At 57.4% G+C, this 21,575-nt stretch overlaps 1 protein-coding gene across 8 annotated transcripts in view; it reads left to right on the top strand.

Annotated features, from left to right (window-relative positions):
* The window catches only part of TECPR1 (tectonin beta-propeller repeat containing 1), a 41,958-nt gene that overhangs the window by 10,936 nt on the left and 9,447 nt on the right, over positions 1-21,575 (top strand). For 5 of the 8 annotated variants that reach the window (XR_013415026.1, XM_077996177.1, XM_028845536.2 and 2 more), the window contains 13 exons: positions 3,041-3,215; positions 3,334-3,434; positions 5,936-6,037; positions 8,963-9,108; positions 12,473-12,963; positions 13,412-13,557; positions 14,440-14,595; positions 14,877-15,026; positions 15,127-15,284; positions 17,082-17,209; positions 18,133-18,235; positions 21,146-21,242; positions 21,368-21,447. Coding sequence is in view for 7 of the 8 variants with exons in the window: in XM_077996177.1 (XP_077852303.1) it covers positions 3,041-3,215; positions 3,334-3,434; positions 5,936-6,037; positions 8,963-9,108; positions 12,473-12,963; positions 13,412-13,557; positions 14,440-14,595; positions 14,877-15,026; positions 15,127-15,284; positions 17,082-17,209; positions 18,133-18,235; positions 21,146-21,242; positions 21,368-21,447 (2,033 nt within the window). In the remaining variant the exon portion in view is untranslated. The remainder of the gene's footprint in view (positions 1-3,040; positions 3,216-3,333; positions 3,435-5,935; positions 6,038-8,962; positions 9,109-12,472; positions 12,964-13,411; positions 13,558-14,439; positions 14,596-14,876; positions 15,027-15,126; positions 15,285-17,081; positions 17,210-18,132; positions 18,236-21,145; positions 21,243-21,367; positions 21,448-21,575) is intronic. The other 3 variants (XM_077996178.1, XM_077996175.1, XM_077996181.1) reach the window with 1 other exon arrangement.

Raw genomic sequence — 21,575 nt, 5'->3', positions numbered from 1 at the left:
GATGGATGGGTGGGTGGGTTTGCGGATGGGTGGGTGGATGTGTGGATGGGTGGGTGGGTGTGTGTGTGGATGGGTGAATTGGTGGGTGGGTTTGTGGGTGGGTGGATGGATGGATGTGTGTGTGGATGAGTGGGTGGGTGTGTGTGTGGATAGATGGATGGATGGGTGGGTGGGTGGGTGTGTGGATGGATGGGTGGGTGGGTGGGTGTGTGGATGGATGGGTGGGTGGGTGGGTGTGCGGATGGATGGGTGGGTGGGTGGGTGTGCGGATGGATGGATGGGTGGGTGGGTGTGTGGGTGGGTGTGTGGATGGATGAGTGGGTAGGTGGATGGATGGATGGGTGAGTGAGTGGGTGTGTGGGTGGGTGGGTGGGTGTGTGGATGGATGGGTATGTGGGTGGGTGGGTGTGTGGATGGGTGGGTGGGTGTGTGGATGGTTGGGTGGATGGGTGGGTGGGTTGCAGATGGATAGGTGGGTGGGTGGGTGTGTGGATGGATGGGTATGTGGATGGGTGGGTGGGTGTGTGGATGGATGGGTATGTGGATGGGTGGGTGGGTGTGTAGGTGGATGGGTGAATGGGTGGGTGGATGGATGGGTGGGTGGGTGTATGAATGGATGGATGGGTGGGTGTGTGGGTGGGTGTGTGGATGGATGGGTGAGTGGGTGCGTGTGTGGATGGATGGGTGAGTGGGTGGGTGTGTGGGTGGGTGTGCGGATGGATAGGTGGGTGTGTGGGTGTGTGGATGGATGGTGGGTGGGTGTGTGGATGGGTGGGTGGGTATGCGGATGGATGGGTATGTGGGTGGGTGGGTGTGTGGATGGATGGATGGGTGAGTGGGTGGGTGGGTGTATGGGCAGATGGATAGGTGGGTATATGTGTGGATGGATGGAAGGTGTGTGCAGATGGACAGATGGGTGAATGTGCAGATGAATGGATGGATGGGTGGGTGTGTGTGTGGATGGATGGGTGGGTGAGTGGTTGTGTGGGTGTGTGGGTGGGTGTGCTGATGGATAGGTGGGTGGGTGGTGTGTGGATGGATGGGTATGTGGGTGGGTGGGTGTGTGGATGGATGGGTGGGTGTGTGGTTGGGTGTGTGGATGGATGGGTGAGTGGGTGGGTGGGTGTGTGGATGGATAGGTGGGTGGGTGGGTGTGTGGATGGATGGGTGGGTGGGTGTGGGTGTGTGGGTGGGTGTGCGGATGGATAGGTGGGTGGGTGGGTGGGTGTGTGGATGGATAGGTGGGTGGGTGGGTGGATGGATGGATGGATGGGTGAGTGGGTGGGTGGGTGTGTGGATGGATGGATGGGTGAGTGGGTGGGTGTGTGGATGGATGGATGGATGGGTGAGTGGGTGGGTGGGTGTGTGGATGGATGGATAGGTGAGTGGGTGAGTGGGTGTGTGGATGGATGGATGGGTGAGTGGGTGGGTGGGTGTGTGTATGGATAGGTGGGTGGGTGGGTGGGTGTGTGGATGGATGGATGGGTGGGTGGGTGTGGGTGAGTGGGTGGGTGGGTGCGTGGATGGATGGATGGGTGGGTGGGTGTGTGGATGGATGTTTGGGTGAGTGGGTGGGTGGGTGTGTGGATGGATGGATGGGTGAGTGGGTAGGTGGGTGTGTGGATGGATGGATGGGTGAGTGGGTGGGTGGGTGTGTGGATGGATGGGTGAGTGGGTAGGTGGGTGTATGGGTAGATGGATAGGTGGGTATATGTGTGGATGGATGGAAGGTGTGTGCAGATGGACAGATGGGTGAGTGTGCCGATGAATGGATGGATGGGTGGGTGCATGGGTGGGTAGGTGGGTGGTGGATCTGTAGCTCTTTCGAGAGAGGCAGTCCTGTCTCAGGGAGTTTGTGAATCCTCCTAAGCAGAGGAATCGAAGCAGCCCCCGAGGGCAGCAGAGGCCCCAAGGGTCCTGAGCTCAGGGCACTGACACTCGAGTCACGGCTTTCAGTCGCACGTCAGGATTCTTCAGTCACTCTCGCCACGCACTGACCACAGCTCCCCAGTGGGCTTAGCGGTTATCAAAAGTCACGGGTTTTGTCACAGCCCCCCTCTGCAGCCACGTTGGCCTGTGCAAAGGCGAACACAGTTGCTTCCTCAGCCCTGCTGAAGGGCGATGGTAAGGGGCCGGGCAGAGTGAGGGAGCTGGCCTGGGGCCGGGCAGAGTGAGGGAGCTGGCCTGGGACTGAGCCCCCTTCGGGGGGCCATGCCCACCTGGGTGCAAAGATGGAGAGGGGAGAACAGGGGCCACAGAGCAGCGTTTGTTTCCCAGAATGTCGGCCGTGAGCCGGTGCTGCCTGCACCACACCTGTGGTCCATGAGAGGCGGCACCAGGACCTGGGCTTCTGTAGAAGCTGGGGAGACAGAGGGGCCCTGAAGCCACCTGCTTGCAGAAGAGAGGCTCCCAGGCCTGGTGCTGCAGGGCCCGCTGTAGGGGGATGGTGGCAGGATTGGGAGGCGGGGGTCCCGAGTCTGAAGACAGCCCGATGGGGAGGGTCACTTGCCCTTTCTGGATCACGAAGTGACATGCAGTCTCCCCCAGGTAAAATGAGCCAAACAGTTCGGATGCTCTGAGCCCGTTGCTCCCAGTCTTAACCATTCAGTGAAGGGAGAAATAACTGACATCTTAGACAGTTTTATGAATGGGGGTTGGAAGTTTTCCCATTTATCCATCGGGACCTTGGCCTCCCCTAGAGCTGGGTGTCGTGAGAGCACATCGCCACAAGGGGATGTGGGACACACGGACTGGCTGGGGTGGCCGGAGACCCCCGTGCCTGACGCTGGAGTCAGGTGGTAGGTGGGTGTCCATGAGTGGGCGGGGTTGGGGGCGTCATCCCCAGGAAATGAATGGAACAAGTGTATCCCCCAGGACCGCCAGAATCCAGGGTTTGCGTTTTTTGGCTGGGGTAGGGGGCAGGGAGTGAGATTTGGACCGTCAGGGGACATGGATCCCACCCCCCACCACGCCGAGACCCCCGCGCTTGGCTGGTGGGAATGAGTGGATGCAGGTGCCATGTCCCTGTCTTGCCTCCCAGGTGTGGTACAGAGAGGACGTCAGCCACTCCAACCCTGAAGGGTCCTCCTGGTCCCTGCTGGACACCCCCGGGGAGGTGGTCCAGATCAGCTGTGGGCCCCACGACCTCCTGTGGGCCACGCTCTGGGAGGGGCAGGCCCTGGTCCGGGAAGGAATCAACAGGAGCAATCCCAAAGGTGGGCAGCCCGGCCCTCCCGCCCGCACACCCTGTACTGGGGAGAAGGGTGAGAGTCACTTGCTCCCCAGCTGTCGGGGCTGATGGGGACCACTGGGGGTTTCCTGGGGGCCCGGTAGGAAGTTCCTGGTCCGTTGTGGAGCCTCCTGGATCTGAAAACGGGGTCATGCACGTCTCGGTGGGAGTCAACGTGGTCTGGGCTGTCACCAAGGACCAGAAGGTAAGACGGGGATGCTGCACGGGGTCCCTTGAAAGCTGTTTTCTCTTCTTGCAAGTGTGGCCTAAACAGCAGGGCACAGTGGTTCACGCCTGTAATCCCAGCACCTTGGGAGGCCAAGGCCAGAGGATCACTTGAGCCCAGGAATTTGAGACCAGCCTGAGCAACATAGCAAGACCCCATCTCTACAAAAAATAATACAAATGTAAAAATTAGCCAGATGTGGTGGGTGCATGCCTGTGGTCCCAGCGACAAGGGAGGTTGAGGTTGGGGGATCACTTGAGCCGAGGGGTTGGAGACTACGGTGAGCTGAGATCACGCCACTATACTCCAGCCTGGGTGACAGAGCCAGACCCTGTCTCAAATTTAAAAAAAAAGAAAAACCCGGGCCGGGTGCAGTGGCTTACACCTGTAATCCCAGCACTTTGGAAGGCCAAGGTGGGCAGATCGCCTGAGGTCAGGAGTTCGAGACCAGCCTGGCCAACATGGCGAAACCATGTCTCTGACTAAAAATACAGAAAATTAGCTGGGCATTGTGGCGGGCACCTGTAATCCCAGCTACTTGGGAGGCAGGAGAAATGCTTGAACCTGGGAGGCGGAGGTTGCAGTGAGCCGAGATTGCACTACAGCACACCAGCCTGGGCGACAAGAGAGAGACTCCATCTCGACAAAGAAAAACCCATTCGAATAAATCTGGCACCAGCCGAGCACCATGCATTGTTTGTTGCTGAAATCGTTGCCAATCTCCAGGACGTTTGGTGCTGTAAAATCCTCCTCCACCCACACCCTGGTACCCAAATGCAGCAACTGAGAGTGTCACCTAATAGGCTGCAACATTTCAAAGAATCAGAAGCAAATTTCCTGAAGCCCTCAGTTAACCGAGCGCCTCCCCTTCCTCTAGTCAGTGCTTGTCTTTTACATCTTAGCGGCAAGTCCAATAAAACCAGCCAATTTCCAACCACTCACAGGGTTTTTCTAACTGCTTGTCAAGGGGGTTTCCCTGGCCCAGGGGATGGACGGCCTACACGTCTGCATCTGTGTCCCCGGTGCTGAAGTTTCCAGAGTCTGAGGCCACTCCCAGCCCACAAAAATACAGACCAAACTGTCCCCCACATTGGGTCCTGGTCACCCCACTTCCCAGGGACCACAACTTCCAAATCCCTCATACGGCAACGTGCCACTTTCTTTGGATTAAATGGGCAAAATTGGATTTCTTTTATTTATTTATTTATTTATTTATTTATTTATTTTTCTGGAGACGGAGTCTCGCTCTGTCGCCCAGGCTGGAGTGCAGTGGCCGGATCTCGGCTCACTGCAAGCTCCGTCTCCCGGGTTCACGCCATTCTCCTGCCTCAGCCTTCCCGAGTAGCTGGGACTACAGGCGCCCGCCACCTCGCCCGGCTAGTTTTTTGTATTTTTTTAGTAGAGACGGGGTTTCACTGTGTTAGCCAGGATGGTCTTGATCTCCTGACCTCGTGATCCGCCCGTCTCGGCCTCCCAAAGTGCTGGGATTACAGGCTTGAGCCACCGCGCCCGGCCTTTTTTATTTTTTAATTTGAGACAGAGTCTCATTCTGTCGCCCAGGCTGGGGTGCCGTGGCGCAATCTCAGCTCACCGTAACCTCCACCTCCCGGATTCAAGCGATTTTCCTGCCATGGCCTCCCAAGTAGCTGGGATTCCAAGCGTGCACCACCACACCCGACTAGTATTTGTAGTATTTTTTAGTAGAGGCAGGATTTCACCATGTGTTCAGGCTGGTCTCAAACTCCTGACCTCAGGTGATCCACCCGCCTCGGCCTCCCAAAGTGCTGGGATTACAGCCGTGGGCCACCATGCCTGGCGGCATCTCAGGAATTCTAATAGCACAAGGTGTCCAGTAGGTCTGAGACTAACGGGGCCTCCCAGGCCACCATGGAGAATGTATCAGAACAGCCCGGATGGAATACCGGGCGGCAGGGTGGAGCATGACCAGCGGCTGAATCACAGAGCCACAGGTAGTGTGGGAAAATCTAGTGGGAGTGTGTGTATTTTTACACGTTGACATGAAAATACTTCGCTTTAAGTTTAAGTATTTCTTGAAGTGCTAAGAATAGACCCAACATAGGGGTCTCATGTTTTCTAAGAATGAGCTTTTTAAAAACTAGTTTTCGTAAATAACATTATTAAGGCCGTTGTCTTTCACAGGGACCAACTCAATTCAAATAAAGTAGCCTTTTCCAAGCCTTAGGCTGGAGAATGGGCAGGCAGCTGCCAGGACACGTGTGGCTGAGGCCAGGGGACCCTCAGCCCTCGTGGGACAGTGCCAGGCGCAGGAGATGCAGCCGGGGTGTGGGAAGAGGGACGTGGATCGTGGATAGGGGCTTCCTCGCTAAATGATGTGTGACTGCTCATTTGTGACACGAACCAAAGGATCAAATTATTCACTTGTTCTCCCTGAGGCTTAAACGAATGAACCGTCTGTTTCCCTGGCCGTCCAGGAAAACGTGTATTTCTGACTCCCCCAGGTGTGGTTCCGAAGAGGCGTCAACTCTCACAATCCCTGTGGCACCAGCTGGATTGAGATGGTTGGTGAGATGCTGATGGTGAACGTGGGAATGAACGACCAGGTGTGCACGGGGGTCCGCAGCCCCTGAACAGCAGGGGTCTCCGGATGGAGGCTCCTCATGCCACAAAATAGCCCGGTGGCCCCTTCCCACTGTAGGAGCTCATGATGGCGGTACAGTGGGGGTCCTGGCACCTCTGCACGCTCTTAGCCCACGAGGATTCCCAGGGGCTGGTTCTGCCAGGGTCATGGGGCCCTCGCTTAGGTCAATTTTCTTTTTTTTTTTTTTTTTTTGAGACGGAGTCTCGCTGTGTCTCCCAGGCTGGAGTGCAGTGGCGTGATCTCGGCTCACTGCAAGCTCCGCCTCCCGGGTTCACGCCATTCTCCCGCCTCAGCCTCCCAAGTAGCTGAGACTACAGGCGCCCGCCACCACGCCCGGCTAGTTTTTTTGTATTTTTAGTAGAGACGGGGTTTCACCATGTTAGCCAGGATAGTCTCGATCTCCTGACCTCGTGATCCACCCGCCTCGGCCTCCCAAAGTGCTGGGATTACAGGCTTGAGCCACCGCGCCCGGCCCCTTAGGTCAATTTTCTAAGGCCTCAGAGTCATGAGCACGGATCTGGCCTGACAGGCGGCAGGAAGGGGTTCCTGGAGACTGGAAGGTTTCCTTGAGAAATGTTTAGGTGAAATCAGGTGCGATGGTCACCAAGTGAAGGATGAAGCTGACCCCCTAACGTGGACTCCGAGGACGGAGCTTCTCTCTTTTTTTTTTTTTGTTTTGTTTTGTTTTCAGACAGAATCTCGCTCTATCACCCAGGCTGGAGTGCAGTGGCACAATCACGGCTCACTGCAATCTCCGCCTTCCAGGTTCAAGTGATTCTCCTGCCTCAGCCTAACAAGTAACTGGGATTACAGGTGTGCACCACCACATCTGTCTAATTGTTGTATTTTTTTGTAGAGACAGGGTTTCACCATGCTGGCCAGGCTGGTCTCGAACTCCTGACCTCAAGTGATCTGCCTGCCTCGGCCTCCCAAAGTGCTGGGATTACAGGCATGAGCCGCCATGCCCGGTCAGTGCAGCCGCTCTTAAGAATCACCTGCACAGTTTCACAGTGTGGCCTTCTCAGAGATAATGAGGATTGGGGACTTTTAAGACTCAAAGGGTGGGCTGGGCACCGTGGCTCACGCCTCTAATCTCAGAACTTTGGGAGGCCGAGGCAGGTGGATCCTCTGAGGTCAGGAGTTCAAGACCAGCCTAATCAACATGGTGAAACCCCATCTCTACTAAGAATACAAAAATCAGCCAGGTGTGCTGGCACATGCCTGCAGTCCCAGCTACTCGGGAGGCTGAGGCAGGAGAATCACTTGAACTCAGGAGGCGGAGGTTGCAGTGAGCCAAGATTGCTCCACTGCACTCCAGCCTGAGCAACAGAGCGAGACTCTGTCTCCAAAAAAAAAACTCAAAGGGTTCAGCCCCTTGCTGTCAAGGAGAGCCCCCCACTCCATTACACTGAGCAAGAAGTTCTTTCTGAGGTGCCAGGCTTCCCTCTGCTGCCACGCCCTCCTCCCACCCACCCTGGTGGCACAGCACCCAGAGGCCGGGGGATGACAGGCACCTGCTAGTGCACAGGGGTGCTGAGTCGGAGGCGACTCAGCTGAGTCTGAGCCGAGCCTGCCAGGGCCAAGGGACAGAGACGCTGCAGCCTACCTAGCCAGGCCACCTGAGCCCTTTAGCAAACCTTACTTCTTACCCAAAGGCAGAGAGTCGGATGCCTACCCAGAGACCTTTTCCATGGAAAGTGAGGTCAGAATTAGGGTGGTTACTTTGCATCTTAAAAAAAAACACCACGGCCAGGTGGGGTGGCTCACACATGTAAATCCCAGCACTTTAGGAGGCTGAGGTGGGAGGATCACTTGAGCCTAGGAGTTTCAGACCAACCTGGGCAATATAGTGAGACCCCATCTCTACAAAAATTAAAAAGTTGGCCAAGTGTGGTGGTGTGCACCAGTAGTCCCAACTACTCAGGAGGCCAAGGCAGGAGGATTGCTTCAGCCCAGGGGGTCGAGGCTGCAATGAGCCACGATTGTACCACTGCACTCCAGCCTGGGTGACAGAGTGAGATCCTGTCTCTAAAAAAAACCAAAAACATTCCGGGCGCGGTGTCTCACGCCCGTAATCCTAGCACTTTGGGAGGCCGAAGCAGGTGGATCACCTGAGGTCAGGAGTTTGAGACCAGCCTGGCCAACACGGTGAAACCTCATCTCTACTAAAAATACAAAAATTAGCTGGGCGTGGTAGCACATGACTGTAATCCCAGCTACTCTGGAGGCTGAGGCAGGAGAATCAGTTGAATCTGGGAGGCAGAGGTTGCAGTGAGCCGAATCACGCCACTACACTCCAGCCTGGCGACAGAGCAAGACTCCATCTAAAAACAAAACAAAACAAAAGCTTAGCCGGGCGTGGTGTTGGGAGCCTGTAATCCCAGCTACTCGGGAGGCTGAGGCAGGAGAATCACTTGAGCCCTGGAGGCAGAGTGGTTTCAGTGAGCCGAGATTGCGCCATTGCACTCCAGCCTGGGCAACAGAGCAACACTCTGTCTCAACAACAAAAACAAAAACAACAAAACCAGGACCACTTCTGGGTTCACTGGGGCATCTGCTTCCCACCAGAGGGCACACGCAAGACAGGGAGGCAGGTGAACCTTACTTCCTAATAGAGTGTCCCCCAGCCCCGCCACTTTGCCTGGACCTAGTCACCTTGAAACCCCAGCTCTGCCTGAGGACAGGGAGATGGGACCAGGTTGCAGCTTCTCCTGAGCCCCCTTCTAGCATTTGACTTCTGTGCCCACCACACAGCCCCACCATGGACCTTCCCAGCCCACACACACTTGCATATGGAGGACCCTGCCTGCATTTTGCAACCCCAGGAAGCGAGAGGAGCCCCCGGGCCTGCGCCCAGCTTCGTCAGAACAGAGCCTCTCTCTTCCAGGTGTGGGGCATTGGCTGTGAGGACCGAGCTGTGTACTTCCGGCAGGGCGTCACCCCCAGCGAGCTCAGCGGGAAGACCTGGAAGGCCATCGTCGTGGCCCGAGAGTGTGACCGGTCACACTCCGGCAGCTCGTCTAGTCTCCTCAGGTGACCAGGGACGGCAGGCTGTGCAGGAGCCAGGCTGGGACGGGCTCTCTGAGCCTAGGTGGTCACGTCCAGAAGAGTCTGCCACCCGCCCCACTGGGTCCCGGGACTTGTCCCAGGCAGGAGAAAATGGGTCTTCACTCACAAGAGCCACAAGAGCCGAAGCCCTCCTGCCTCGGTCCTACAGAGAGGGGGTCCTGGGGGCAGCCCGGGGTGGCTGCTGGAGGTGTTGGACGCACTCTGGGCTGCTGGTGGTGGCACTGGGAGCAGGGTAAGGCTGGGCCGTCATGATGGAGGTGAGGCTCGACCCTGATCTGGGTTACCCCATTGGGTCCAAAGGCTGAAGATCTGGGGCAGAAACAGTTCTCTGGGAAAGAAGTAAAGACCCCTCTGTCCAGGGTAAACAAGGACGGGACAGAGGGGCTCTGCCTAGCCTGCAGCAGTGGTCTCAGACTCAGGCACCGGGGTTGCCTGGAGGGTTTGTTCAGACTCTGATCTCCGGGTCTCACCCCGAGTTTCTGTTTGAGACTTAGTATTTCTCACCAGCCCCTGGGTGATGCTGCTGCAGTTCCGGGGCCGCACCTGGGGGTCCGTAGGTCTAAAGAGCGTGGACAAGCCCTAGCTCTGCCCACTGGCCGTAAGAGCGTGGACAAGCCCTAGCTCTGCCCACTGGCCGTGAGAGCACAGGCAGGCGACTCTGTGGATGAGCTGGGGACAGCTCAGCTCTGCAGTGGGAATGTTCACATCACGGGCGTGGATGGAGATGGCGCTCAGGGCCCGGGCTCTGCAGCCGTCCACGTTCCCACCTGTAGCTGTGACCCTCCCCAGCCCCTGGTCCACACCCCTCTGTGCCCTGAGCCTGGTGGTTACCACCCTGCTGTGCTGTCAGCCCAGAGGGTCAGGGAAGATGACCAGGGCAGGCGTTTGCTCATGTGTCACCTGAGGGTTTAGTCTGCTCAGATGGTAGGTGGCGTTTTGTTTGTTTTGTTTTGTTTTGTTTTGTTTTTGTTTTGTTTTGAGACAGTCTCACTGTGTCATCCAGGCTAGAGTGCAGTGGCGTGATCATGGCTCACTGCAGCCTCAAACTCCTGGGCCCAAGTGATCCTCCCACCTCAGCCTCCCAAGTAGCTGGGATTACAGGTGTTCACCACCACACCTGGCTAATTCTTGTATTTTTAGTAGAGATAGAGTTTCACTATGTTGGCCAGGCTGGTCTTGAACTCCTGACCTCAAGTGACCCTCCCACCTCTGTCTCCCAAAGTGCTGGGATTACAGGCGTGAGCCACCACACCCGGCCAACTGGTAGTTCTTTTTATTGTTTGTTTTTTTTGTTTTTTTTGTTTTGAGACGGAGTCTCGCTCTGTCGCCCAGGCTGGAGTGCCGTGGCGTGATCTCAGCTCGCTGCAAGCTCTGCCTCCTGGGTTCACGCCATTCTCCTGCCTCAGCCTCCCAAGTAGCTGGGACTACAGGCGCCCGTCACTACGCCCAGCTAATTTTTTGTATTTTTAGTAGAGATGGGGTTTCACCGTGTTAGCCAGGATGATCTCGATCTCCTAACCTTGTGATCTGCCCACCTTGGCCTCCCGAAGTGCTGGGTGTGAGCCACTGCGCCCGGACCCAACTGGTAGTTCTTAAACTAGAAAGTACATGAGAATCAGCAAAGAAGCTTCAAAAACTACAGATGCCAAATCTTTATAACTTTGAGGTTAGCAGTGGCTTCTTAGACATGACACCAAAAGCCCAGGCAATGAGGAAATACAGATAAATTGGACTTCATCAAAATTAAAAACTTTTGTGAATCAAAGGACATTATCAAGAGAGTGAAAAGTCAATGGAAGAAAGGCAAGGCTGGGTGCAGTAGCTTACACCTGCGATCCCAGCACTTTGGGAAGCCAAAGCGGGAGGGTCGCTTGAGCCCAGGAATTCAAGGTCAGCCTAGACAACATAGTGAGACCCCATCTCTGCAAGAATATTTTTAAAAAATTATCTGGGTGTAGTGGTATGTGCCTGTAGACGAGGCAGAAGTGGGAGGATCCCATGAGCCCAGGAGGTCGAGGCTGCAATGAGCTATGATCACTTCACTACCCTCCAGCCTGGGTGACAGAGAAAGACTCTGTCTCAAAAAAAACAAATAAACAATAACAAATGCTAGTGAGAACATGGAGAAATTGGAACCGTCCTACACTGCCGGTAGGAATGTGAAATGGTACAGCCACTGTGGAGAACAATTTAGCAATTCCTCAAGACGTGAAACCCAGAACTGCCATGTGAGCCAGCACATCCACTGTAGCCAGATGCTGGGCTCCTCTGTGGCCTCCAGAGACCAGCCTGAGGCTGTCAGGACCTGGAAGCACAGTGGCCAATGCCTCTTCCCATGTGCTAGCAGTAGTGGCCGCTTTCCAGTGGATGAAAACACATGTTTTAGTCCATTTTGTGTTGCTATAAGGGAATCCTGAGGCTGGGTCTTTTTTAAAGAAAAAAAGGTTGGCCGGGCATGGTGGCTCAAGCCTGTAATCCCAGCACTTTGGGAGGCCGAGACGGGTGGATCAAGAGGTCAGGAGATCGAGACCATCCTGGCTAACATGGTGAAACCCCATCTCTACTAAAAAAATACAAAAAACTAGCCAGGCGAGGTGGCGGGCGCCTGTAGTCCCAGCTACTCAGGAGGCTGAGGCAGGAGAATGGCGTAAACCCGGGAGGCAGAGCTTGCAGTGAGCTGAGATCCGGCCACTGTACTCCAGCCTGGGTGACAGAGCGAGACTCCGTCTCAAAAAAAAAAAGAAAAAGAAAAAGGGTTTATGGTCAGGCATGGTGGCTCAAGCCTGTAATCCCAACACTTTGGAAGACTAAGGCCAGCGGATCACTTGAGGTCAGCGGATCACTTGAGGTTAGGAGTTCAAGACCAGCCTCGCCAACATGGTGAAACCCCATCTCTACTAAAAATACAAAAATCAGACAGGCGTGGTGGTGCATGCCTGTAATCTGTCAGCTACTCAGGAGGCTGAGGTAGGAGAATCTCTTGAACCTGGGAGGCGGAGGTTGCGGTGAGCCAAGTTTGCACCACCGCACCGCAGCCTGGGCGACAGTGAGACTCCGTCTCAAAAAATTTAAAAAAAAAAGCAATACTAATTCCAGATCTTCACCCTCAGATATGTCGATGTGATTGGTCTGCAGGGTGCTCCAGGCGTCAGCTTTCTGGAAGCAGGTGCTGATGTATGTCTTGCACAGAGGAAGAGACAGTTCAGAGAGGTTCTGACTTGCCCAAGGTTCCACAGGCAGTCATGGTGGAGCACGCTGGAACCGGGCCTGCCTGATAGCACCTGTTCCCCTGCAAGGGAGTGACGGGTCTGCCCTGATTTGTCCCTAGTGCCGGCTGCTTCTTCGGTGACGAGGTGAGGGGCAGTGGCGAATCTGCCCCCAGCGACACCGATGCCTCCTCAGAAGTCGAGAGACCGGGGCCTGGCCAGCCTCTCCCTGCAGAGCCTCTAGACGATTCCAAGAATCCCACGGGGAGCTCAGCCTCGGGCCCAGGGGCTGGCAGGACTGCAGAAGATACCACGGAGGATGCCTGCCCAGCTGAGGGCAGCAGGGCGGCCGGACCCGACACACACCCCGGCCCGGCCCCCACGCCGGCCGAGCTGCCCTGGACCAATATTGACCTCAAGGAGCCCAAGAAAGTGCCCAGCCACTCGGCCGCTGGCTTCCCCGAGACCACCAGCCTCTCCTCACTGGGGCTCCTCCCGCTGGGCTTGGAGGAGCCGTACGGGGTGGACGACCACCCGCTGTGGGCCTGGGTGTCGGGAGGCGGCTGCGTGGTGGAGGCATGTGCCATGCCCAGGTGGTTCACTGTCCAAGCGGGTAAGGGCTCCTGCAGGGCCTGGGGGCATCCACATGGCCAGGTGCCCTGGGGGTGTGGGGTGTGGGAGGAGGCCGGGGTTGGGGGGCTCGGGCAGGCCTGCTGTCCTCCCTGGATGCCTCATTGTGCTCACCAGCCCTGAGCCAGACGTTGGGCTCCTCTGTGGCCTCCAGAGACCAGCCTGAGGCCATCAGGACCTGGAAGCACAGTGGCCAATGCCTCCTCCCCTGTCTGCAGCCCATCCCCTGTGCTAGCAGTGCTGGCTGCTTTCCAGGCTGAATTACTGGGGGAGAGCAACTTGTCCATCAGGGCGAAGGGTGGAAGGAGGCTTAACAGAGAGTGTAGCTTTTGACGTAGAAAGGGCTGATTTGGTGGAGGGGAGCGCCGTGGCTTCCTGCCCAGCTGTGGGCAGGACGGTGCCCCGGCCCTGAGGCTCTGCCTGCCCCACAGGCCTGTCTCCCTCGGTGCAGACGCTGTCCCTGTCCATCACGCCGGCCCAGACCGCCGCCTGGAGGAAGCAGATCTTCCAGCAGCTCACAGAAAGGACCAAGCGGGAGCTGGAGAACTTCAGACACTACGAGCAGGCTGTGGAGCAGGTGGGCACCCCGGTGGCCGCGCACGCGTTTTTTTTTTTTTTTCCAACAATCATTCATTGAGCGCCTGCTGTGTACCAGCTCTGAGAGAAACAGATGGATGCCTCCATCCCGCTGTCCATCCGTCTCCCACGCAGATGCAGGCATAGAGAAAGGAGCTCAGGGTTCCTTCGTCCATCCTGAAGACTTTGGTTCGGGCCCCACTGTGTTCCGGGCTCATTGGAGGCCCTGGGGACCCAGAGACAACAGCAACCTCAGAGGGTGGTGGGTGGGGAGGGGAGGGTGGCCAGGGAGGGGAACCACGGCATCCTCTCCCTGCTGGAGGGAACCCCGGGCGCCCAGGGGTGCAGTGTGTGATTGCAAGGAGTTAGCACAGAGGGCGGCCAGAGACCCCACCTCTGGACCAACCCTGCTACCGCCCCGCTGTCCTGTGGCACAGCCCGGCCCTCAGAGGCTCACAGTCAAGTGTGGGGGTGACAGGGAAGTCACACAGCATGTGACCCTCCTCATTCCAAGGGCCGCTGGACACAAGCAGGCTGTGGTTTGGGTTCTAGCTCGCCGCTGGCTCACTGTGTGACACCAGGCCGGGCACGGAACCTCCCGAGCCTGTTTCCCCATGCAGAGGGCGGGGTGGTAGTGCCCACTGCCCGGCTGTTTTCGAGAGGGGAGGTTGTACCGAAGAGCCCTGGCTTTCAACCTGCACCTGTCGGGTGTCCAGCAGCGTCACCGTTGTCATTAGCCTGGGGGGAGCTGGGCTGAGAGCTGGGAGTGCCGGGTGGGCCCTACCCCAGCCCTGCCTCCTCCTCTGGGCACCCCCGGCCCCGCCCCCCTCCGCTTGCACCCCGGGCCTGCCTGTGACGGTGTCCTCTGCCCCGGCCTGCGCAGTCAGTGTGGGTGAAGACCGGGGCACTGCAGTGGTGGTGCGACTGGAAGCCCCACAAGTGGGTGGACGTGCGCGTGGCCCTGGAGCAGTTCACAGGGCACGACGGCGCCCGGGACAGCATCCTCTTCATCTACTACGTGGTCCACGAGGAGAAGAAGGTGCCCGCAGGTCCCATGGAAGATGGGGCCAGGGAGGGGACACAGGGCTGGGGTGCCAGAGGAGGGGTACAGAAATGGGGGTACCCAGGGAAGGGGGTAAAGAAATGAAGTACCAAGGGAGGGGTCAGAGCTGGGAGTACCCAGGGGAGGGGCCAGGGCCACGGGTGCCAGGAGAGAGGGTGTCCGAGGGCAGGGTCCCAGGGTGAAGCACAGTGAGGGTCGCCCTCCAGAGGCCTCCTGCCCTGGGTGACAGCCCTGCCGGGCGCCTGCTCTGTGAACAGTACGCCCACATATTCCTGAACGAGGTGGTGGCGCTGGTCCCAGTGCTGAACGAGACCAAGCACTCCTTTGCCCTGTACACCCCCGAGCGGACACGGCAGAGGTGGCCGGTGCGTCTGGCTGCCGCCACCGAGCAGGACATGAATGACTGGGTGAGTGGGCGATGGTCCCCTCGGGCCGGGGAGAGGGACAGCCATGGTGGGGCGACCTGGCCTGGCCTGCTCGGCAGTGACCAGCATTGTGCCACGCCAGCTCGCCCTGCTCAGCCTGTCCTGCTGCGAGAGCCGAAAGGTGCAGGGCCGCCCGTCCCCGCAGGCCATCTGGTCCATCACCTGCAAGGGGGACATCTTCGTGAGCGAGCCCAGCCCAGACCTGGAGGCCCATGAGCACCCCCTGCCCTGCGACCAGATGTGAGTGGGCTGCACTCCGGGTGGGGCCTGGGGCCTGGGGCCTGGCCTCACCCAGAGCTCGTGGTTACAGAAGGGGGGTCCAGAAGACTGGAGTCCACGCAGGGCCAAGCTTCTCGCTGACCAGCCAGAAGCACAGCCACTGGTTCCCAGGCCCAAGTCCCCTGGGCCTGTCCAAAGACCCCAAGAGGGGGAACCAGAAGCCCCACCGGGCCCAGGGTGGGTCAGTGCCGCCCAGGAGCCTCTGAGCTTCGGGAGGAATGTGGAGTGTGGGTGAGGGGCGCAGTTCTGCACCCCAGGGGGCTTCCAGGCCCTGGCAAAGCAGCCATATCTCTCTGTGCCTGTCCAGGGCATAGACCCGGTGCTCAGCCGCCTCCAGCTCCAGCTGAGGCCCTGCTGCAGGGGCCGCCCGGGGCCTGGGGGCAGAGAGGAGAGAACCGCTGGGGGAGGAGAGTTTGGGGGCGTGGTCCAGGCAGAGCTGGTGGGGTTTGAAGTCCAGCGGGCGTGGGCGGAGAGAGGACTTGGTGTTTGGCACTGGGAAGTGCCGGTGGAGACGGGACCTGGGGGACCCGGGGTAGCCAGGCTGGAGTGGGGTGAGGGCAGGGCTGGACGCACAAGCCTAGGAGGCATTGTTCTGTTGGGGACATTGACAGCCACAGGGTGGGGCTAGGCAGGTTGGCTCACACTTGCAATCTCATCACTTTGGGAGGCTGAGATAGGAGGATTACTTGAGGTCAGAAGTTCAAGACCAGCCTGGGCAACATAGCCAGACTCATCGCTACCAAAAAAAAAAAAGTCAAAAAATTAGCAAGTCACGGTGTCATGCACCTGTGGTCCCAGCTACTCGCAGGGCTGAGGTGGGAGGATCACTTGAGCCCAGGAGTTCTAGGCTGCAGTGGGGTGTGATCACACCCCACACCATGGCACTCCAGCCTGGGCAACACAGTGAGACCCTGTCTCAGAAAAAAAAAAAAGCCGCAAAAGGGGAACGAGTTTCCCTGGGGGGATCTGAGCTGAGTCCTGAGGAGGAGGACCCAGCAGCGGACATGGGGGCTATGATTCTGTCCCCTGTGGGACAGAGAGGCTGCCCCAGAGGGTGTCCCCAAAACGACGAGGTCCTGGGCTTCATGACCTGTGGGCACTGGGGCTGGGGACATAGTAGTGAGCCAGAAGCCCTGGCTGCAGGACAGGATAGCAATATCCTGTCGGAGGATTCTGACCGCCTCTGGTGACAGTGACAGTGACGGGGCCTCGGCCACAGGAGGCTGACCTGCACCAGCTGCAGCCTGCACTCTGCCCGTCCAGGAAGCCATGCTGTGGTGGTGCCGCCTCCTGCTGACACCCTGGAAGCCCAAGGGCTGTGCTGTCACTCATGCAGAGGATTAGACGTCACGTCTTGCTCTGCTCTGTGACATTCAAGCCTGGCTGCACTGCCACCGTGGCCAGCCCGTTCCCCCAGGTCCCAGACCCCAAGGGGCCCTGTGAAACACGCCGCTGGCCTCATCCGCTCCATGTCACCGTGGGGATGAGGTGGGTGGGTTCCAGAAGACTCCCAGCCCGTGGAGGGGTCTGACCTGCACAGCCCCAGTGCCAAGACCCTGCACCTCTCGTGGGCTGAATCTCTTCAGCGTTGATTAATATGAACATGGAGGTCAGGCAGGGTGGACGGTCTGTGCTTGGAGACCGAGGAGGGCTGGGAAAATCCCAGAACCACGGGAGGCCATGGAACAAAAGGGCGGCCAGGCAGGGTTGGCAGGTGGGGCCTGAGGGGTTTCCTCCTGCCCTCTCCCATCCTTCCAGGTTCTGGCGGCAGATAGGAGGCCACCTGCGGATGGTGGAGGCCAACAGCCAGGGCGTGGTGTGGGGCATCGGCTATGACCACACGGCCTGGGTGTACACAGGTGGCTATGGAGGTGGCTGCTTCCAAGGTGAGGGCAGCCCGCGGGCCCCCCCGCCTGGAGCCTTCCTGGGCGTTCTTCCCTCTAGTCCCCGCCTGGGTTCCCTGCCCAAGGCCAGGGCTACTGTCCCAGTGTTCACACTCGGCTAACAGCTGACTGACAGGTGACCTTCACCACTGCCAGCCTCCACCCAGGATGGTCCCTGCCAGTACCCCCCCCCGAAGCTGAGGGCCTCGAAGGTTCCAGAGAGGCAGCGGCCAAGGCCCCGCAGCGTGTCCGGCCCCTCATTTTCAGGGTGTTAGGTGGGCTTTTCCTTCAGGGTAGGCACTCGCTGAACTTCTGTGGACCCCCGATTTCTAGGCCAGGGTCCCTCTGTTCCTACTGGAAAACGAAGGCAGAAACGGCACTGAAACGGGGCGTTCCAGGCCACAGCCCACATGCCTCATGGGGGAGCAGCTAACCCCAGAGAACTGTGGTCCCTTGACGTGCCAGGAACGCGTATCTGAGCAGGCTTTGCAGCTTCCCTGTGTGTGAGGCAGGAATGGCCTCTGTCTTCATGTCACAAGTGAGGGAGCCGGGGCTCACGGACGTTACATTGACGGTCCCAGGTGCCTTTGGTAACACAGAGTGAGCTGGGTGGGCCTCAGGCCTCCCTGGTGCTAAGTGGGAGGGCAAGGTGGGAAGAGGTGCTGCAGGGGTGTGGATGGGAGGTTTGATGCACAGTGGGCTGTGTTCATCAAGGTTGCGCAATCCCAGAATAATCACAGGCCCGGAGGCGAGAAACCAAGGCAGGCCGCCCCGTGAGATAAGCTCAACAGGCCTGTTTGCCCCTCTCCGCTGACCTGGCTCCAGCCCATCCCCGGCCTCTCTGGGAATCTATGCTTCAGACGGAACGCCAGAGTCCCAAGCAGAGCCCATGTGGCCTCGGTCCCAGCAGCCACCTCTCCCCGCAGGCCTGGCCAGCAGCACCAGTAACATCTACACACAGTCAGACGTGAAGTGTGTTCACATCTATGAGAACCAGCGCTGGAACCCTGTCACAGGCTACACCAGCAGGTAAGTGGCACAAGTGCCCAGCCAGGATGCTGCCTGGCACAGTCCTTAGTCCTGGCAAAACCAGGACAGCAGCATCCACCGTAGCGTACAGTCCAGTAGAGCCTGGCGTCAGGCCCCCAGCAGGAAACTAACCGGATCTTATCGCTCACTGAGATTTCTTTTTCCTTGAATCTTGTTTTTTGGTGTTTTGTTTTGGTTTGGTTTGGTTTGGTTTGGTTTTTTTGAGACAGAGTCTCTCTCTGTCACCCAGGCTGGAGTGCAGTGGCATGATCTCGGCTCACTGCAACCTCCGCCTCTTGGATTCAGGCAATTCTCCTGCCTCAGCCTCCCGAATGGCTGCAATTACAGGCGCCTGGCACCATGCCTGGCTAATTTTTTGTATTGTTAGTAGAGATGGGGTTTCACCATGTTGACCAGATTGGTCTTGAACTCTTGACCTCAAGTGATCTGCCCACCTTGGCCTCCCAAAGTGCTGGGGTTACAGGCGTGAGCCACCGTGCCCGGCCGAAAGTCTCTAACTATATTGACAAAGTTTCTACCTCCAATACATGTATGGAATTCCTTCTTAATGAGATTCTGTTCCTGATTCAAGCACCAGAGATAGAAGAAAGAAAGGTTTTGTAATTTTTCTTTTTTTTTTTTTCTGAGACAGAGTCTCACCCTGTTGCCCAGGCTGGAGTACAGTGGCATGATCTTGGCTCACTGCAAGCTCTGCCTCCCGGGTTCAAGCAATTCTCCTGCCTCAGACTAACAAATAGCTTAGATTACAGGTGCGTTCCACCATGATGGGCTAATTTTCGTGTTTTTAGTAGAGACGGGGTTTCACCATATTGGTCCGGCTGGTCTTGAACTCCTGACCTCATGATCCCCCCACCTCAGCCTCCCAAAGTGCTGGGATTACAGGCGTGCGCCACTGTGCCTGGCCTGTACTTTTCTATACTGGAGCTTTTATTAGATGGTATTTCATATTTTTGGACACTATTATAAGTGGCATATTCCAAGTTTTAAATTTCATTTTTTTTTACCTTTTTGAGGCTGTCTAAAGAAATGCAGTTCATTTCCTCTCCTGGTTTTCTTTGTTTTTGTTTTGTTTTGTTTTGTTTTTTGAGACAGTCTCACTCTGTCGCCCAGGCTGGAGTGCAATGGCTTGATCTTGGCTCACTGCAGCCCTTGCCTCCCGGGTTCAAGCGATTCTCCTACCTCAGCCTCCCGAGTAGTTGGGATTACAGGCGCCCGCCACCATACCTGGCTAATTTTTGTATTTTTAGTAGAGACAGGATTTCACCATGTTGGTCAGGCTGGTCTCCAACTCCTGAACTCCCGAGATCCGCCTCAGCCTCCCAAAGTGTTGAGATTACAGGCGTCAGGTGTGAGCCACTACACCCGGCCTCCGCTTCTACCTTTTCCAAATTGATGAAATAAACAGTCAGAGAAACAACAAACTCTCTGACGACTCTAATCTCACCAGCCAAAGACAGCAACTGCGATTAGCATGTGGGGTGTGGCCTTCCGACCATCCTGTGTGTTGGGGGCAGATGAGGCCAGGCACAGGGAGGTGGCTCCATGGCCTCACCATTCCGTACCCGGGGTGGACCCAGTGTATCTGACTTTACTCAGCCTTGGATGTCTCGACCATAAGTGACCTTTTCAGCGTCCTATGGAACCGTTTAAAGGATGTCCTTGTGTGTAAATATTTGTGTGTCTGTGTGTTTACCCCAGTGAATCAGGGGATTTGAGATTTTCCAAGGCGGTTGACACACATTGCCAAAATATTTCCATCCTGAACACCTCCGCCTCGACTGTGGGCATTGTCCACACAGCCTGCCAACACACTTGGATCTCCACCCCCTCCTCACGTCCTCCTCAGTCCTTACGGAGGACAGGGCAGGGCTGTGCACCCACATTTGTCTCAGAGAGGCCCGAAAGGGCCACAGCTGGTCATCACAAATGCGTGCCCCAGCTGTGCTCTCCAGGCATCTCAGCCTCACAGCCGCCCCCACAAAACTGCCCCATGTGCTGCTTCCCGCTACTCGAGTGTCTTGTTGTGACACTAACAAAGTACCACAGACCACATGGTTTGAACAAGAGAAATGTGGCCATGTGTGATGACTCACACCTGTCATCCCTGTGCTTTGGGAGGTGACATCAGCCTGGGCAACAAAGCAAGACTCCATCTCTACAGGACATTTAAAAATAAACTAGCCAGGTGTGGTGGCACATGTCTGTAGTGCCAGCTACTCAGGAGGCTGAGGTGGGAGGATCACTTGAGCCCAGGAATTCAAGTCTGCAATGAGCTATGATCATACCCCTGCACTCCAGCCTGGGTGACACAGCGATAGCTGTGGAAGGAAGGGAAGGAAAGGGAGGGGAGGGGAGGGGAGGGGGAGGGGAGGGGGAGGGGGGTAGGAGAAAGAAACTCTTCTCTATGCATTTCCCCCCACCCCCAGTTTTTTTTTTTTTTTTTTTGAGACGAAGTCTTGCTCTATTGCCAGGCTGGAGTGCAGTGGTGCAATCTTGGCTCACTGCACCCTCTGCCTCCCGGGTTCAAGCGATTCCCCTGCCTCAGCCTCCAAAGTAGCTGGGATTATAGGCATCCACCACCACGCCTGGCTAATTTTTTATATTTTAGTGGAGACGGGGTTCCACCGTGTTGACAAGGCTGGTGTCGAACTCCTGACCTCAGGTGATTCCCCCGCCTCAGCCTCCCAAAGTGCTGGGATTACAGGCATGAGCCGCCGTGCCCAGCGGGCTGTCACCTCTTAGGAGTGCGAGCGTCTGGAGGCGGCTGGCTCTGAGACTGGAGCTCGGTGCTTCCGTGTGGTGCTGCCACCAGGGGTGTTATGGGGGTGTCTGAGTGAGCCGGTTGGTTCCCCAGTCTCCCTCGTCACCCGCCCTGTTGTCCTGTCGCAGGGGTCTGCCTACGGACCGGTACATGTGGAGCGATGCCTCGGGGCTGCAGGAGTGCACCAAGGCTGGCACGAAACCCCCGTCCCTGCAGTGGGCCTGGGTGAGGCCCCGCTGCCCCCTGGGGGGTTGGGAATCCGCCCTCCCACCCCTCCTCGCCCCTCCTCGAGTGTTCTGAGTGCCATCTGGATTTGGGGGTTCCCATCCTCACTGACCCACTCCTCCCAGGTTTCCGACTGGTTCGTGGATTTCAGCGTCCCGGGGGGCACGGACCAGGAGGGGTGGCAGTACGCCAGCGACTTCCCTGCGTAAGCCTCTCCCTGCACAGGGCCTTCGGGCCAGGTCCTGAGTGTCAGGGCCCTGGAGTGTGTGGCCTCCGTCCTCACTACTCTTCCAGGTTGAACCCTGCCCCCTAGACCTGGCCAAGGAGCAGATC

Source organism: Macaca mulatta, chromosome 3 (assembly GCF_049350105.2).
Source record: "Macaca mulatta isolate MMU2019108-1 chromosome 3, T2T-MMU8v2.0, whole genome shotgun sequence".
Taxonomy (NCBI): domain Eukaryota; kingdom Metazoa; phylum Chordata; class Mammalia; order Primates; family Cercopithecidae; genus Macaca; species Macaca mulatta.
Note: the sequence above shows the minus strand (reverse complement) of the source record. Positions and strands in the feature narration are given on the sequence as shown.